The sequence below is a fragment of the Lissotriton vulgaris genome, chromosome 9, assembly GCF_964263255.1.
Source record: "Lissotriton vulgaris chromosome 9, aLisVul1.2, whole genome shotgun sequence".
NCBI classification, from domain to species: domain Eukaryota; kingdom Metazoa; phylum Chordata; class Amphibia; order Caudata; family Salamandridae; genus Lissotriton; species Lissotriton vulgaris.
Genome location: NC_141697.1, coordinates 821,381,167 through 821,399,255, shown reverse-complemented (window position 1 = coordinate 821,399,255; position 18,089 = coordinate 821,381,167). Strand labels below are relative to the sequence as shown.

Genomic DNA, 18,089 nt, shown 5'->3' with positions numbered 1-18,089 from the left:
TTATTTTATTTATTAAGAAGGGAAGGTATGTTGTATTTTCATTTGATTTTTCTTTCCTGGTGGCCTGCCTTCATCTCCTAGCAACAAAGTTCTACTGCTGGAATCTGGATTGTGGAGTCCAGCAGATGAGCTTGGCTGTGGAGCTGAGAGGTTGGCTATTGGGGATCGTTGTACCAATCTACATTAAACTTCTTTCATCAAAGATCCGTGTCCTGTCATCCCACAAAATGGTTCCAGTACTGTGTTTGCTACTGAAGATGTTTACAATGGAATTGTAGGGGTAAATGTAGTGACTGTGTGCTATGCTGCCTTGCCTCTGCATGGGTATGTACACAAACAAGGCCAGACAAGCTTCAGCTTTGTAAGACCTCATCCATTGGGAGGCCCGGACAGCTTGTTTCCTAGGGCACATGGAGCTAGAGGATCCATGATTGGGCAAACCTGTTGCACGGAGGCAATCTGGCAGAGATAACCAAAATGGCGCTGGATATGGAATGGTTGAGTAGCAGACGCCACTGACAATTGCTATGGGATTTCATTTCAGTTATTTGTGTTTTTTGCCCACTATGCCACTCAGACTAGGTCCAACCATGTCCAAATCAGTCACTTAAGGAACAGTCAAACCTGTAGACCTCGGCCACATTAACCTTTTCTTGGGTCGACATGGAATCATAGACCTGTTTTGACCTTGTAGGGATTCTGCAGCATGCAGCACTTTGTAAATTTGACCCCGAGTAATTACGGTGGCTAGGATTATTGAAGGCATTCAAGCCATCGCTTCTAATGCTGTGGGAGTGTGTCCACCCATATGGGAGGGCGTTGGCAAGATCTGAGTCTCCACTTTCTGTCCCTTATGACTCTGCTTGCACTTCATTTGTGAGGAAGAAACTGGTCTGTAGTTTGTGTTCCCGTTCAGAGGGAGTGCAGTTAACCTGTTCAGTGCCAATACTGATTGTGTATGTTTGTCCTTTTCTGTGATGGCTTCCCACACTCTGTTTTGTCTGGCCCTTTTAGCTCCTAATTTGAGGTGCTGTGGAGAGTCCATAGGTTCCTAAGTAAAAACTACCACTGACCATTTAGAAACCAGTGCTCCTTTCTGTTGGCAAAATCTGATAGAGACGTTTAGCTGCAGATTCCTTAACTTAGAATATCCCCAGGCGTCCGACTGGATCCAGAAAATGTTGTGCAGCAGCACCAGGTCGCCGGGGGGGCGGCGCCGTACGGCTCCGCCCTGACATCGTCCATGGACGTGACGTCAGCGGAGCCATATATGCCCCGCCCCGAGGCTCCAACATCAGTTTTCTTCTTTTCCGAGACAACACAGATCCTGGAAACAAGCAGTTCCTGGTCTAATTTTGGGCCTTTTAGGCACCATTGGTGTTGTACCGGAACAGTGTGCAAGGCCCTCCGGGTTCAAAGCCTTTGAGGCCTGTACACGTCAGATGTCTGGCACTGACCCGCACCTTATTTGCATGTGGTGCCTTGGTGTGCACCACGACTCAAACAATGCGGCGACCGTCAGCAGATGAAGTCGAAGTCCCTACGGGAACGCCGTTTGAAGCTGTTGGCCGCCCAGCCTCATCTCATCACTGCTCTCTCTCTCCAGAGGGGGAGGATCAAGTAATGTGAAGATTTATTTATGTTGGATACATTTCAAGAATAATTTGATGAATGATTTTCCTACGGGAATTAAATAAATTTGCAATCAAGAATTGAAGCAAGTTTTGTTTGCATTCTTTTGAATAGCACAGTAACTTTCGAAGAAACCCACCAGTTTCATGTGAAAATGCGCGCCTTGCAGTGATTTCTACATCACATTTTGTTTGCATGATGACACATTTTGGTCATGTTATTGACGGCTAGGTGCTCTCTGGACCTTAGTGGGTTTCAGTCGCAGTCCCGCCTCCTCTAGGGGTATGGCTTTGGTATCTATTCTAAGTTAAGGAATCTGCGACTAGACATCTCAATCAGATGAACAAGGTACTTACCTTCGGTAACGATGTATCTGGTAGAGACATGGTCTAGCCGCAGATTCCTTAACGCCCGCCCGTCCTCCCCGTCCTGCAACAACCTTTTCAGGTTGGGCTTCTTGCCTTCTCCTCCCTTTGGTTGGCTTTATACCTCTACTGGGTGACGTCTTCTTTTCACTACGACTCACGAGGCTACATTCTGTTTCGTGGCTCTGCTCTGCCCATTCTTGTGATTGCACATTATGCTCATATGCTATGTGTCCTTTACAACCCTTACCCTGGGTTGTCCGATATGGGTCTAATTTTTCTACCCCCCCTCCCCATCCTTCCCTTTTTCTTCTTCAACCGCTTGAGGTCTCTTGCCCCCCCTGCACTCTAGTGGTTGCAGTCTCTGACAATGCTGCATTCGGTAGGTCCCTTATTCTGATCGGATGTCTACTTTTGGGTGATGCCTTAGGCTAGTTTGTCCTTACTCCTGGGTTCTGGACTGGTTGTCCTTCACTGTCATACATTGTTGTTAGACCCGGCCTCGTGGCGTGGTCCCTCCTGACCCGTAGCAAACTCCCGTCCGAGCTTCCACCACCACAGACCCCTGAGTCCCCCGGCCTATCCCAACCTTCCTCCACGTTAAGCCCGGACCCTTTCCGGACTTCCCAGCCCGTGCCTCCATCTTCCCGACCCATGGACCCTGTGTGCCCACTTTTCGGCACCTAAGATGGCCGCCCGAGCCAGCGCGGCCTAGGTCGAGAGGCGCCACCCTGGCTGGAGGACAGAGCGCTTCCCTTGAGTGAGAGAGGGAAGAGCAGGATCATTCACACCTCCGACCTCTCCTCGAGAAGTGGGTTTCGATCGCCCCTCCGGCCGCCCGGAGGGATGGCTCCATGCCTGCTGTGTGTCTGGGACTCCTCCCGAAACCAACTGAATGAATCAAAGGGGCCGCGTGGCAGGAAACCCCAACAAGCGGCCCCCGGGTGTCAAGACCCCTGCCGACCAGACTCCGGAGATCAAAGAGGAGCAGTCCTATAACTGGGGTTGCTCCGGCACTATTGGCAGATTCGACTCTGGAACATCGAGAGCCCTGCTGACGTGGTTGCGGCTCGTTTAGCAGAGAAGGACTTCTGCTGGAACTACCTGAGCCCTGCTGAGTGACTCGCGGCTCTCTTGTAACTTTGAACTACCTGAGCCCTGCTGAGTGACTCACGGCTCCCCTGCAACCTTGAACCATCTGAGCCCTGCTGAGTGACTTGCGGCTCCCCTGCAACCTTGAACCATCTGAGCCCTGCTGAGTGACTCGCGGCTCCCCTGCAACCTGGAACCATCTGAGCCCTGCTGAGTGACTCGCGGCTCCCCTGAAGACCGTAAGACCTCCGACATCTTGCTTGAGCCCTGCTGAGTGACTCGCGCCTCTCTGACTCTCCTGGTCCGGCTGGACCCTGAAAGATCGCCCCGTATCCCCCGGCTCGAGGATTGAGAGCTGTGCGCCGGATACGCAACGACATTGACTCTGATCCTAAAGACTGTCCCGCTACCCTTACCCTGACCAAGACTCTGAAGCTCTGCTACGCTTGTAATTACTAAGCTTGTCCGATCATAAAGATCTCCCTTGAAATACGAGATAAAGAGACATTCTTAAGAAGCTACGGTGTGGTGTCTCCTTGTCGTGTGGTGCTTGTGTAGTGTGTGCGATCCTAGACTCGAGACTCTCTCCCTGAAGAGTCTTTCCCTTCAGTGCTCGTCTTCGTTCCTAGGGAGGTGAGTCCTAGGGTGGTCAGGTGCACTTCCTGCCCCCCTCTGAGGTCGCCTTCTAACAATTGTGGTTGCAGCCTTTCTGCCGGCTGCTGTGATGGTTCACCAAGGAGCTATGGCTCAATGGTAAGTCTTGTGCCTCTGGTGGCACAGGCTCACACAGGCCAAGCGTTCGAATCCTGCCTATGCTCTGCATCTTCTTCTGCCTCCGGGGGAGGTTTTTGACTTCACAATTGCGGGGGTCCCTCCCAGAGTGGTGCTTTGTACTTTCCCTCCCTCCATTTACAATATACGGTGCCTGTCACTGTCTTTCTATGGTGATGTTTTTCACCAGACCTTGTTTTTTCTTTTTCTGCGCACTGTACCCATATTTTCACAGTTTTTGGTGGTGGCTTCGCATTCTGACGCAGAAAAGTATTCTGACGAAAACTGATGTCGGTGCGCTGGGTGGGGCGGGGCATATATGGCTCCGCTGACGTCACATCCATGGACGACGTCGGGGCGGCGCCGTACGGCGCCCTCCCCCCCGGCGCGTACAGGTGCTGCTGCACAAAATGTTCCGGATCCAGTCTCGCGCCTGGGGATATTCTAAGTTAAGAAATCTGCGGCTGGACCATGTCTCTACCAGATACATCGTTACCGAAGGTAAGTAACTTGCTCTTTGTGGGTAAGTTCACTGAAGTCGGATTGTCATGAGCTTTAATGTATTCAGGCAACCAAGCGCAAGAGAAAATCAACATGTTTGAGCGTTTGAAAGGGGCTCTTGGCACATAGTCCGATGCATAGGAGGCAGCGTTTTCATGCAGGGCATATACTGCCCCCTCCTGCAGTGATGATCTGCTTAACTAAACTTTTGCATTCCTTCAAGCGTACCTATTTAGTTCTAATGGTGCCACACACTCGTGATGGGAGAAGTCCCTTTGTATAGGACTGTATAGATTTTCCTTTTGAGACGAAGTAGGATCACCCCAGACTACGCCTCCTGGGGAGAGCTTTCAAATGTTCCCCAAAAGTATTTCTAAAATGCCACAAGCAGACCATCTACCCCAGGGTCGAACCTGATGCACAACACCAATTTTGAACTTATTAAGAAGACAGACAGACCCCCCCGCCCCCCCCCTCCCGCTCTTCGAACCCCCCCCCCCCCCCCCGCTCTTCGAACCCCCCCCCCCCCCCCCCCTAAAAGGATTTACCGGAAGAAAGCGAGAGGGCACCTTGGGTACCAATGTCTCTATTACCTACCCCCTAAACCTTAAGGTGCCCTCCCCTGGCCAGCAACAACGTAACAATTTGGTGGCATACATCACAGCAGGTGTTTTGTGTCGTATGTCTGACTAGCAGAACCATCACAATGGGTCGACGGGATGATGTGATCAAAAAGGTGAGCCGGGTTTTATCACATTTTTACAGATGCTTGGCGGAGCTGCCACAACGCTTGTCTGAAGAACGGTGTCTGTAAAGGGAGAGAGCGGGACATCATTTGACCCCTCGCGCCCATCTTTATCCCTGTGCGGGGACAGGCAGAGGTCAGTTGGCGCCTCCTCCGCGGGTTGTGGTCTGGCGCGTGGCTGGAGAGGCGCGTGCACAGTGCCCAGTGAAGAACCTTTCATTGTGACCCACGGCCTGCTGCCAGCCCGAGTTCCGAGATAGCTGGTGGCAAAGAAGAGAGAACGACGTTTACCTTTACTGTTCTCAGCCCCAGCACCATTGTCGGTGCCAGGCTGGGAATATTGGCGCTGTGCCACGTGTCGGACGAGGGATTAACATTCAGCTCCAGATTTGCATCGGGGGATCCGGGCCCCCTTGTGAGAGCTGCGGCCTGTGAATGGTTTCCATACTTTGGCTGCAGGGCGCCTGATGCCGAGTGCGATTAACGGTGCAGGTGAGCGTGCCCGCCGGCCGCGCGCTGCCATGACCACCGCGTGGGACTGGACAGAGCTCAGGGCGCTTGGCAGGCGCGCAACACCCATTGGACTCACCGGGCTTCAGCCCGCCCCCCCCTCCCCCCTCCACGAGTGTGGCAGCCCGGGATGCATGAGACAGATCCCGGGCACACACAGAGACGCACCCGAACGTTTCACAGGTCTTTAAAAGACCATTTGAATGCTAATTAGGCCTTGCTGTTGTTTCACCCCTTGTTGGAGGCCCTGCAGCTCCACTCTACCTACTGATTAAAGGTACAGCCCCCCCCCCCCGAAATTTTTTCTTAGCCCCCCCGAAGAACCCCCCCCCCCCCCCCCCGGAAATTTGGCTCTAGTTGCTTGGTATTTACTCCTGACCTGAGTGAAGTATGAAATGATCCTTCCCCCTGGCACCTCTGACACTCCGTGCCTCCCAGCACCACTCTTGCTGTGTGTGCCACTCAGGTTCATCTGTATCTGTATGCCTTCCGGCATCTCTCAGGCCCCACGTGCCTCGAAGGCACCCCACCCCCCTCTCGTGCTCCGAGTGCGTTGCACTGTCTGTACCTTCCTGCACCCTTGAAACTCTCGGCGCCCCATGGCACCTGTCAGACTCGAGGCGCCTTGCAGCACCCTTCATGCGCGCTTCACGATGGCCCCAGACCCCGTCCCTCAGCATGTAGCAGAGTGTGCACCTGGTAGCTGGCGTTATACCTTTCATGGTTTTGACATTGCACTGATTACTATAATGACTGTTGCATTTAATAAGCGGAGGTTCGAAGACATAGCGCTGCGATGGTACTGCTAGATGTGATTATTCTTATTTTGTCCACAGCCCAAGCCCACCAAAGGACGCATGCGCATCCACTGCCTGGAGAATGTGGACAAGGCTCTGCAGTTCCTGAAGGAGCAGAAAGTGCACCTGGAGAACATGGGGTCGCACGACATTGTGGACGGAAACCACCGCCTGACGCTCGGTCTGATCTGGACCATCATCCTGCGATTCCAGGTATGTGGGGAGTGGACACGCTGTGTTCCATGTGGTCATGCTCCTGTGGTTTTGTGGCAGGAGGAGGGGATTGATTCATCTGTTCTACCGCCTGCTCGTGTTATTGGAACCACCACTGGTCTTATGGACTGGCCCGGTGGTGATGTGGTCATACACAGCTCCATTTCATAAGGGTTTAAGTAGGCAGGGGTTGACTGTGCAGGCTATGGGAGTGTATCTGGTGTAGTGTTATTACGTTGCAGAGACCGTGACACAACCTCCCCTGATAATATTCTGGCCAGTTGACCCTATTTCTGTTTACCTCCGTTGCACGTTCTGTTCTTTGTTAAAGATTGTTTGGTTAAGTTGAGAAATAGTTCTGGCCAGCAGTAGCCAAACTGTGACTGGGTGATGGCTTTGCTAATAAAGCGTGTGACTCACATGCTTCCCAGACAGGTGAATGAACATGATTCCTCTGTCCACAGCCCTCTTCTTTTGATAGACTTGTCCCTCAACCTCTAATTTATGTTAATGAAGCAAGTGCACGCTCACAGCAGAACATGGGTCTCTCTACTCGTGGATTCTTGTTACAGCTGGATATGTGTTTCTTACTCCTATTCTTGGTAACAGCAAAGTGTCCCTGCGGTCTTATGTTTCTTCCTACAGTCCCTAGGACCCATTCTTTCCCTCTTTTATCGGTTAAAGATGAATGATTCCTTTTCCCGGTACTGGTAACTTTGGTTCTGAGTACGTAGAACGTGGATCGTCAAGTTACGACATTACAGCAGCAGGGCCGGATTGGCCACATAGGTCATCAGGTGTTTCCCCGGGAGGCTGGAAGGGTGGGGGCTGATTTTGTTACTGGGTGCTGGTTTTGCAGCAATGCTACTATATCTGCCCCCAGTAACAAAAGCAGCTGGGAGGCTGGCCGGTCAAACTTGCCAGGGCTGGTTTGGGCTCCCAGTCCAGCCCTGTACAACAGAATAGATCCTTCTCCCTTGTTCCAGAGTTCAGCAGAATGCTATTTTCATTAATTCCCATGGAGTCTGTTATCTGATGCAGCAGATGGGTATCTCCACCCCTGGTTTTTGGTTATATAGAGCAACTCCCCCTTTTTGTTCCTTACTTGTCCTGCCCATTCTATTGGTTGTGGCTCCAGCTGCACCTACGTCCTTGCCTCTCTTCCCTCCCAGCCATAGGAGAGTGGATGCTCATCCACAACCTTGCGATGTCTCTTTTTGTAGCATATGCTGTGCCGTCTCAATTACAAATGGCAGAAGATGTGAGTTTTCTTTTGAAGCTGACTGAACTCCGTGCTTCCCATAGCATGTGGCGTCTTCTAGTATCTGTTTCTGTATGTTTTATACTACTATTCTGCTTCTTTTCCAGATCCAGGACATCAGCGTGGAGACGGAGGACAACAAGGAGAAGAAATCAGCCAAAGATGCGCTACTTCTGTGGTGCCAGATGAAGACTGCAGGGTACCTAGCTTTGTAGTAATGGTGGGAGCATTTCTGTTGGCTCAGGCAGTCCACGAAGGTCAACATGGCGCCATTCTTAAGGCTAATACTTCCCCTGGCTCTATACTAGAAACAGTTTTGTCCGCACATTTGCTGTTGAGAGGAATAGGCTACAACTAGAACATGCTCTTACTACTACCTTTATAAAAGGTGGCTTAGTTTCTCGCGTGGTATTGAGAAATCTAAAACAGAGTACGTTTATGCATCCAATTCGGCAACTGTGACAAGGTTCCGAGTTTCTTTTTAATTAACTCTTTAACAAGCACAAATTGCTCAAATTATGACCTGTGTTGTGATCTCCTTCTAGGGTGTTAGATAAAAGCCTAGAGTAGAAAGTGTGGTTCATGTAAATATCAAGCCTTGATTCAGTATGGAGATGTTATTTCTACTGTACACTTCAGTTTTTTGGTGACTGACCGATGTCCTGCTAGCGCTTCTGAAGTTCACACATCCTGTCTTCGGACGCGACACACCCTCAATAGCTTTGCTTTCCTCCGACCCAGCACTACCTTTCACCAAGGAAAGGCGTGGCAGAAAGTGCAAGGATTGGTGAGGAGCATTTTGGAGCCAAAGGTTGACATTCCTGAGTTGCTCGGATCTGCTGGCTGGCGCCAGGTGTCTGGGTGAAAGTGCGCTACCAAGGCTATGGTATCAGCGCATGATGTATCATCAATGGTGTGCTCCATTAAAAAATGTCCGTAGATACCTTCAATTCTGGAGGGCAGACCACAAGAGAAAGTTGTCATTGATCCGTTACCTGGAGTCGGCTGCAGGGTTGAGTGTAGAGGAGACAGAAAGACCAAACCTTCATCCCATGGGCCCAGCAGCTAATGTTTGCCCCCAGTACCAGAATCGCATGGCACTGGAATACCGTGTTGCTAGAGCCCCTAGTGACAACACAGACTGATATCTGTGCAGTTGTTTTCAAATGGCCAAAGACGACCACCCAGCTTTGGGGTACTTGCCAACTGTCAAACAAAAATAAATCAATTTTCCTTTAAAAACGCACATTTTCTGGACAGCTGTTTACTTAAATACCACTTTTGGTTTTGGGACCCAGCAAACTTGTCTCAAGCCCAGAAACCACTGTTCGCCTGGGTGGAATGCTGACACACAGGAATATATTGGTGAAGGTTGCACTAGTTTGACAAAGGTAGTCTTTTTGTCCCCCCCCCCCCCCCCCCCCATCTGGTTGTGCTGCACTCATATTGTCTCTCTTTCTCTCTTTCTGTAGGTACCCACACGTGAATGTACACAACTTCACAACCAGCTGGAGGGACGGCTTGGCCTTCAATGCCATTGTTCACAAGCACAGGTTGGTGGCAGGATTTGCAAGGCGCAGTAGAGTAGGCTGCATGGTGGGGATGGGTGTTTGTAATGGTGAGTTGAGTCTGATGGCCACGTGAAAGGAGAGGGACTTTGCTGGATGTATAAACGACCTTACAGGGAGAGTGGCTTATTTGACAAGGTCATGGTTTTAAAGAATGAATGACATTAAATAACAGGACGTGTGGCATTGCAGCGGGAGTGGCAGTGGATATAATGTATGACATTTGCGGGGTGTGGTGGCATGAGTGGGAAATACATTTTGATGGTGCCAGGTTTGGCCTTGTTCGATGGCCCTGACACAGCAGAAGTTGTGTAGCAACCAGGACTGGTCATGCTGTCCGGTTCGTGAATCTCCTCTGTGACGTTTCCGTTTGTTGTCATCACCAGAGGGAGTCTGCTGCCAAGTGAGGCGCGGCTCTGCCAGGCTCCAGCCTCTCTCTAGCATCGGACCCTCATCTTCTCACCTTGTCTCCAGTTAACTCTAGCTGCTGAAGTATGGAACGTGCTGAGATTTAAAGCTCGCTACAATTGCGGAGGAAAAAGCGCAGCCATGTTTGATTTATGAATTTTGCTGCAATTTTTTTTCTTGCCAATGTTAGTGTCATTCACATCGGCCACCCCTACCATAAGTTTAGACCTACTTTGATATATTTATCCATTGTCAATTTCTGTGCAACATCTCTCTTTAATTATAAGAATTGTTTATTCCCCCCCCCCCCCCCCCCCCCAGTGTATTTGTTAATGTTAATTTCCATTTAGAATAACAAACGTTAGTATTTTGTGATTAACCAAATCAGTGTTTGTATGCAATTTTAGCTTGGCCTAGAGAAAACTCTAGTTGTTTGCTTCATGCAATCAGAAACATACATAAATAAATCATCCATATATGTATACATATGCAAAGCTGCCGAGGTTCACTCCTCTGTTCAGTTGCCATTAACATTTTGCTTGTCTACGGTGAAATATCAGAACACGCCCTTTTCAGCGCTACGAAGCCTCGAGATTGCAGCACCACGTGCGGCACGGAGTACAAGGCGCTACAGTTCTCCCCTTGGCCCCTGGTTGGGGAGCCGTTGCTCTCCTCCCAGCGGCCCGCTCGCGCTGCCTTTTCTAGGCCAATCGTTTTAATTGATCCCCTGGGAGGCCCTCCCTGGACGGCCGCCAGCGCTGATTGAAGTTCACACATAAGAGCTGCTGGCTGTTGATTGTTGTTTTACTGGCGCGGAGTGGAGGCAGTGTGCAGCATGCAGGGTTATTCTGCATATTGACGGGAGCTGCCCTCCGGGTGGTTCTTCTACTCCAACCCACAGTGGCAGTTAGTGCATGGGGCTTGCAGGCCTGCAGCCCCTCGCACACCTTGACCACTTGGGAGGATGTCCTTGCACCGAAAGGGACCACTTCTTCCAAGTGACCACTATTGGACCAAGGAACAGCTTGACACATCACTTATCTCGTCACTTCACACACTGCTCCTGTGTCTTGCTCATACACCAGTAGCGGGGAACCCAGCAGTCCCTATTAGATATGGTTGATAGCGGGCAGTGCAGTGGTATACCAGCTATTTTGGAGGCGTTGTTTTACATCATTGAGCATTGCTTGCATAAATCTGTTTCCATTAATTATGTTGTTAAATGTTCTATTTGTAGGCAGTGCTGTCCTTACGGGTGGGGGCCATATAAAGAGATCATTAAATTCTCAAGATTTGTCACAGTTTTTTTTATCTGTAGACTGTATTTCCTACACTTTGCTTTCCACCATGAAGCCTATTTTCACTCTCTCATTCTTTTCACTCTCTCATCTGCCCTCCACCTCCAGACCAGATGTGATTGAGTTTGACACCCTGAAAAAGTCCAATGCTCACTACAACCTGCAGAATGCGTTCAACGTGGCTGAGAAAGAATTGGGCCTCACCAAGCTCCTGGACCCTGAGGGTAAGCTCAGCACACCACCCATGAGAGAAAGGCAGTCTCCCACTGAGTTCAGTGGACAAAACCCGGTTCAGGGCTCAAGTTATAGGCGAATCATTTAAAGCAAGGGGGTGGGGGGGGGGCTAATGCATTGTCGTTAATGTGGACTTGAACAATTTATCACTAGCATTGTGGGTGTCTTTCTGCGACCTAGAAGTAGCCTTACTAATATCCTGTCCATCGTTAATGGGGAAATAACCCTACGATCTGTCATATCTATTTCTCACCCTATACATCTCTAAATATATCTTCTACCTCACTCTCTGACTCATTTAAAACCTCATTCTACTACTCTTTCCAATGCGCTACACTATTTTTCACCCTGTACCTCTCAACATATCTGTTACCTCCACTCTCTCTCTCACTCATCCCAAATCCCATACCACTACTATAATTCCCAAAATAACCCATTCTAGACTGTTCCCTCCACTACCCCTCCTTGCAACATCTCAGACCTCTTTTACTATTCAGCTCTCCAAACAAGCCTTTCTAAACCCTTCCCTCTGACTCTTCCCCCTCCACCTTCCCTTTACTCATCCCAAACGCCCTCCTACTGCTGTGCACTCCAAAATATCAACTTTCGTGACCCTTTTCTCTTCTATCCCTCCTCTATCCTTTTCATTACAAATAACCCTATACTAATTTACCACTAATCCTTTTTTAATAGCATGCTTGCTGAAAAGCGCTTCAACACCTCATCAGGGGAGGCAAGCACTATATAAATGGAAACTCTTCCCTCTCTATCCCTCCAGTATCCTTTTCAATCTAAATAACAGACTAACTTGTCCACTGTTCAATTAATTTCATGTTTCACTATACTAATTCACCACTAATCCTTTTTGGGTTCCGGAGTAGCGGGCTTCTCGACGAAAAAGCGATTCACCGCTTCGTCAGGGGTAGTATTAAGAGCTATATAAATGCAATTACAATACAATATTTGGAGAGCTGGAGCTACACTACACAGAACTGTGTGTGTTCATTATTGTAAGTACGTGTAAGTCTATAGACCGTGGGGGCTATTGAAGTTTATGAAACTGGACTTACAGCTTCGTGATAAATTAAATGCAAAGCTGATGGCCACCAGCATCGTTTATAAGCAAAAGGCTAGATGTAGAACTTAGATTGGTATTTGAAAGGGTACTGGTGGGACTTAAGGTCCTAGGACGTCGTGTTTTATGGAGGTGTAGGATAGGTGATCAGATTTTGAAACCAAGACATTGCACAAATACAGAAGTGGTACTACATTTTTGCATTGACCAACATTGAGCACAAAGACAATATACGGCAAGTTTTTACACAGCATCATCTATATTTATCAACATTTCTTTGTGCTTAGGCGGCTTACTTATTCTGAACGCGTAAAATCTTGCTTCCATGATCAGTTTAGTCAACCATTTCTTAAAATTAGGTCTTACACTAAATTTCGGGTAATTTGCCTGGACAGGTGGTGAAAAAACAGCACTGTCTCGGTTTAATTCGGGACACTCGATCACCCTAGTGAAAGAGGGCAAGAATTAAAATCGTAAATCAGGGACTAGGATATTTATAGTAGTTTCGGAGAAGCCTGCTCTCAATAGGCTACCTACTTAAGGATGTGTGCCTGGGTATTTAGGGAAAATGTCAAGTTACTTTTTTTTTTTTTTGTCCCAGCTGAAGCCGGCTGATGCAAAGTCAACGGGAGCCTCGTTACTCCAGGTGCAATCAGCGGCGCAGCTATCCAAATTAATGTAGGCACATTATACTAGGGCCTCTGGAATTATGCGATTTTTGAGGCTGCAGCGTTTTCAGCATAACTATGGATTTGCCATGTAATCCATCATCTGCAGATTTTAACAAATAAGAATGTTTCTAACTCAAACAGATCAAAAGTTAACTAGAAATGTAGAATCATGTGTTGGCACGCAGTGGAAGGCCCTTTGCAAGGTTGAGCATCACATTTTTGTCGCTTATTAATGTATTTGGGTGTTAAATTGGGACTATTACGGTGAAACCTTTGCCCAGTCTTGCTGTGTAAAAATTACAAAATAATTAAGTAATACGATCCCAAAATGTGGTGCATTACGCCGTATAATTTGCCTTTTGTTGCCGCATAATTTAGTCAACCCTGACACATAATCTGGTCCTACCTTGCCGTATAATTCCAGTGATTTTACATTCTATCAAGCGACCTGGAACAAAAAAAAGGAGCAGAATAGACGGTTGAAAGCACTGTGATAAACATTTCCTGGAGAGTTTTCTTTTTGTACCGTGGTTCTGTTTGCTAGTTAATGCTGCCCCTGTGTGGCCAACGCGCCGAAAATTATTTGAGATAGTTGAGTAGCGTATTTCTTTGCACTGATAGCTTCGGTTCAATCTCGCGTGGACGCCAAGACGGTCACCGCTGCAGCTCTGTGCGCGGGGCTATACGCCCCACGCGAAGGCGGGGTTTAAAAACTGCTGCTTTCGGATCACTTTTTCAAAATTTGACTGAAAATAATTTGCTTGCTGCTTTCTTATGACTCAGTAAATTAGTACTGCGTCACATTAAAAAAAACACTTCACAAGTCAAAGATATTTAAGTACCCCTAATATAATTTTTTTGTTCTAGTGTATGAACACGTTTTAATTTAAAGTTGTACCTACAAAATGGCCCCAAATAAAAGCTATGGAAAACCATACTTTCGACTATATAACATAATAAAAATGAGAGAATGTGGAGCCTTATTCCTCTACCAATCAGCCAAGGAACCCAGTGCGGCGACATTCTCTAGGTCTAGGACCTAGCCTGCTTCCTGTACACACATATGAAAGCAGAGCCCTGATTAGCCTTGCATTCTTCCTCCATTGCAGCCATATGCCCCTCGGGCTCACACAACATTGAAAGGCCCATTGTTTAAAGCATGTAGTTTGAAACGACATCTTCAGTCATTCTAGGACTCCTACATGAGCAGTAAAATACCCCCCCCCCCCCCCCCCCCCCCGCAGCATGACCCGGAGAGTTGAAGGCGAGCTGCTGATTCGGTCCTCTCCAGGCCCTGAAGCCCACCCAGCCCAACACAGTTAGCCACCCTTCCGAGGTCGGTAAATTAAGAACCATTACTTTGGGGAATAACACCTCTGACATACAACACTTAAGAGCTGGCAACGCATCAGCATGAATCACATTATAATGGTCTACTTCATCATCCATCAAGGACCTTCTCTGGCAGCCATGAAACGGCCCTTTCCTAGGGCTCTGGGGTTCCCCACTGGCCACCAGAGGACCAATCACATCTTTTATAAAACCACTCTTTATATTATCCAGGAAATAAACGTCTTCCATTGCTTGTGAAAATGTATCCCATGATGGCCATAAAATCCCAGTCCATAATGCATGAACCAACCCCCTCAGTTGGCTATGTAATCATCCCACAGCCATTCAGCAATTAGATCGGCCCCCAGCCCCCCCCCCCCCCACCAGCTTAAAAAGTCCCCAACGACAAATGGCACCTTCTTCTGTTGGGAAATGATCCCAGATCATCGCTTGATTCTCCCCATCCCTGGTCTTGCAGTACCACTCACCAGCTGTAAAATAACACACATTAGCCTAAGATTGTGCCACAGTTCTCTCTTTGACGTGTCACAACAACAATAGCATTTCTCTTGCTTCGAGTCTGAAATCCCCCAGTATTGGCTTTCTTTTACCAGGAATCCTTCACTCTGCCAAAGAAGCGGGTACACTTGCAGCAGCCTTTTGGAGATGGTCAAGTAGTACACACCCCGTGGTCCTGGCGGCTCCCTTCTGTTCAGGTTGCCAAAGTCACCAGCACAAGCAATTGAAGCTCTGATTTGAAGCATCTGGGCAGATCTATAGCTTCTCCAGATCACCTCTGACAGTGGCCTTGCTGCATGTATGCGCCTCTTTTTGGCAGCACTGATTGGATATTTTCCTAAGTGATGCACATAAAGCAACAGGGGAGCCCCCCTCCCGGGCCACATTCCAAATGCCTCTATCCATGCCTGATGTGTGGGTGCACTGGCCTCCCTTCACAACTTGTGATTGTGCCCCTCTTGTTTGAGTGTTCTGCAGGAAACCAGTTAGCAGGACTGGATCGCACCAATGATTATCTGAAAAACCTCTGTAGTCAATATGGATTTTCATAGCCTTGTTCTTAATGTACAAGAAGAGTTCCGGCTCCTCACTCGGGCACCGCACTAAAGCTCTTCAGCCGTCTTCCGCCCCACTTCATGTACATGGCCTCAGTTTCTCCTATGGCTCTCGATGTGCTGTTCCAATACTACCAACTATCCTTCTCAATCCAAATAACTGACTAATATCCACCACTCAAATTAATTTCATATTTCTCTATACTAATTTACCACGAAACCTTTTTGGGTTCCGGAGTAGCATGCTATTCGCCAAAAAAGCGCTTTAACCCCACCAGGGAAAACAATGCTATATAAATGCAAACCTTTTCCCCTCTTCTAGCCATCCACTATCCTTCTGAATCTAAATAACTGACTAATATCCACCACTCAAATTACTTTCATTTTTGAATATACTAATTCAACATTAATCCATTATTGGTTCCAGAGTAGCGTGCTACTCGCCAAGAAAGCGTTTGACGCCTCGTCAGGGTTAGTAAGCGCTAAATAAATACAATACAATGACAAACCATATTATCTCAATACAAATGATGTCACCATTTACACAGGTGATGGCTACTTGCAACCACACTCCTGAAAAGACTTTAAAAAAATACTCTAATCCCATTTTCATTGGATCGTGGCTCTATTGTTAGTACAGTATCCTCTTCCACACAATAGATGGATGGTCTTAACAAACATGGAGTCTTTCAGATCAAAGACTTGGCAAGTTAGATTAAAGACCTAGCAAAATACTTTGAGTGAAAACGTCTTAGAAAGTTAGATTTTAGAACAGAAACTACATGCATGTATCATCCTCTGAATATCAATACCGCATCCTGGTGTTTTTGTTTTTGACAGAATTTACACTGCCCTGTCTGTTTACGATTTGTGGTAGCGCAGCTCTGAAGTAAGTCTAGTTTGCAATGCCAGCCTCCTGTTCAGCAACATAATACCGATCTAAAAGTGTTCTTGGGCAGCTGTGTGAAGAGGAGTTCCTCCAACTTAATACGGTCTGCCCCCTGTTTCTCATCTCTTGATACTTCTGCTGTGTCACATTAGTAAAATTATATGTATAGCATATTTTTGAGAGGGTCTATCATCCAGATCTCTTCATCCATTGGCCTGTTGTTGTCATTCACAGTTTTCTTCCGCTGGCTACTGCATAGGGCATGGGCAAGATGAGTCAGCCCGCTTCAGCCATTGATCGACTTCACTGTGAGTGGCGGCAATGTGCCCTTCCACAAGGAACACATCCAAGCACATCCACATTCAGTTTCAGGGGCTACTGTAGCAACGCTGGTTTTTTGAGACTAGTAAAATAATGTAGCTTTTTTTTAACCGTTTTTTAAAATGTTTGCAAGGGGCACAGTAGCTCCCGCAATGTTTTACATAAAATTATAAAAAAAAATCAGGGCACAATCAAACAAGCACTGACAAAGCCAAAATTCTGGTAGTCACTGCAAAACTGATTAGCTTTGCCAATGCCTGTTTTCTTTTTGCATCATTTCATCAAAGCCTTGTGACTTTGAAAAAATGATGACTCTGTTTCTTTTTTTTTTTACAGATGTCAACGTGGACCAGCCAGACGAGAAGTCCATCATCACCTATGTGGCTACCTACTATCACTACTTCTCCAAGATGAAAGCCTTGGCTGTGGAGGGCAAGCGTATCGGAAAGGTAAGCATTGCTCCATTACTCCACGTGGGATGTCGGTATTACTAACTGATTTGTTTGTCCAAAGAGTGGCAACGGCTTGCCCACAGGCGTCTGCACATCATACAATGAGAGTTAGTGAGGAAGTCATTTCATTGTATGAATGAGCAAGGTTGAATATGTGGATGTCGCAGTCATGTCTGAGAAGCATCGGATTGAGTGCTGGGAATCTGAGGTGTCTCACAGCTGTTAACTAATCTTGCGACTTTCGTCCATCGATTCATAGTATGCTGAACAAAGATCATGGGTTCGGCTTTTACTAAATACAAATCAGACCCTCCTACAGCAGCTAAGCCGCTGTTATGTTATGTGCTTCGGGATGGATAAAGGTCACACAGCACATGGCCCAATGCAAGTTGAAGGGGGTAGCACTTGACCGTATTTACGAGAATTAGATCTGTTGTATTCTTAGACTACAGGCCCCATGGAAGCGCTCAGTGTCATGCATCCAGTAGAACAAGCAGGTTATGTCTTATGTTGCATTAATAGGCATCCGAGGTGAGGCTGCGACCCTTGTATAAACGCCTTATTGGGTACCTTGGGAACATGGCTTGGACAGTGGGCTTGATTTCTACAGACCCAGGTGTTCTGATTCGTGTTATAAGCATACATATTTGTGATAGCAGGAATTATGAGTGTACCAATTTAGCCACATTAAAGTAGAGGTAACCTGTACCATGTTCTAAAGCCTGAATGAATTAGTTTAGTTGTGGTCACTGTAAAGGTGTTATTTTTTGTGTTAGAACAGCAAAGGTGTGGATTAGTCTGTAGGCAAGACCCATGGAGTCAGGAAACATTTGTAAACTTTAAGCTGTGTGTTTTTGAGGGTTTTTATGACCCAGGTTGGC

The 18,089-nt window shown here is 47.6% G+C and overlaps 1 protein-coding gene across 2 annotated transcripts in view; it reads left to right on the top strand.

Annotated features, from left to right (window-relative positions):
• The window catches only part of SPTBN2 (spectrin beta, non-erythrocytic 2), a 994,900-nt gene that overhangs the window by 586,942 nt on the left and 389,869 nt on the right, over positions 1-18,089 (top strand). Inside the window, exons 4-8 of one of the 2 annotated variants that reach the window (XM_086938557.1) lie at positions 6,453-6,626; positions 7,995-8,086; positions 9,360-9,440; positions 11,270-11,385; positions 17,093-17,205. In XM_086938557.1, the coding sequence (XP_086794683.1) occupies positions 6,453-6,626; positions 7,995-8,086; positions 9,360-9,440; positions 11,270-11,385; positions 17,093-17,205 (576 nt within the window). Of the gene's footprint in view, positions 1-6,452; positions 6,627-7,994; positions 8,091-9,359; positions 9,441-11,269; positions 11,386-17,092; positions 17,206-18,089 lie in introns of both variants that reach the window. The other variant, XM_086938558.1, reaches the window with a different exon arrangement.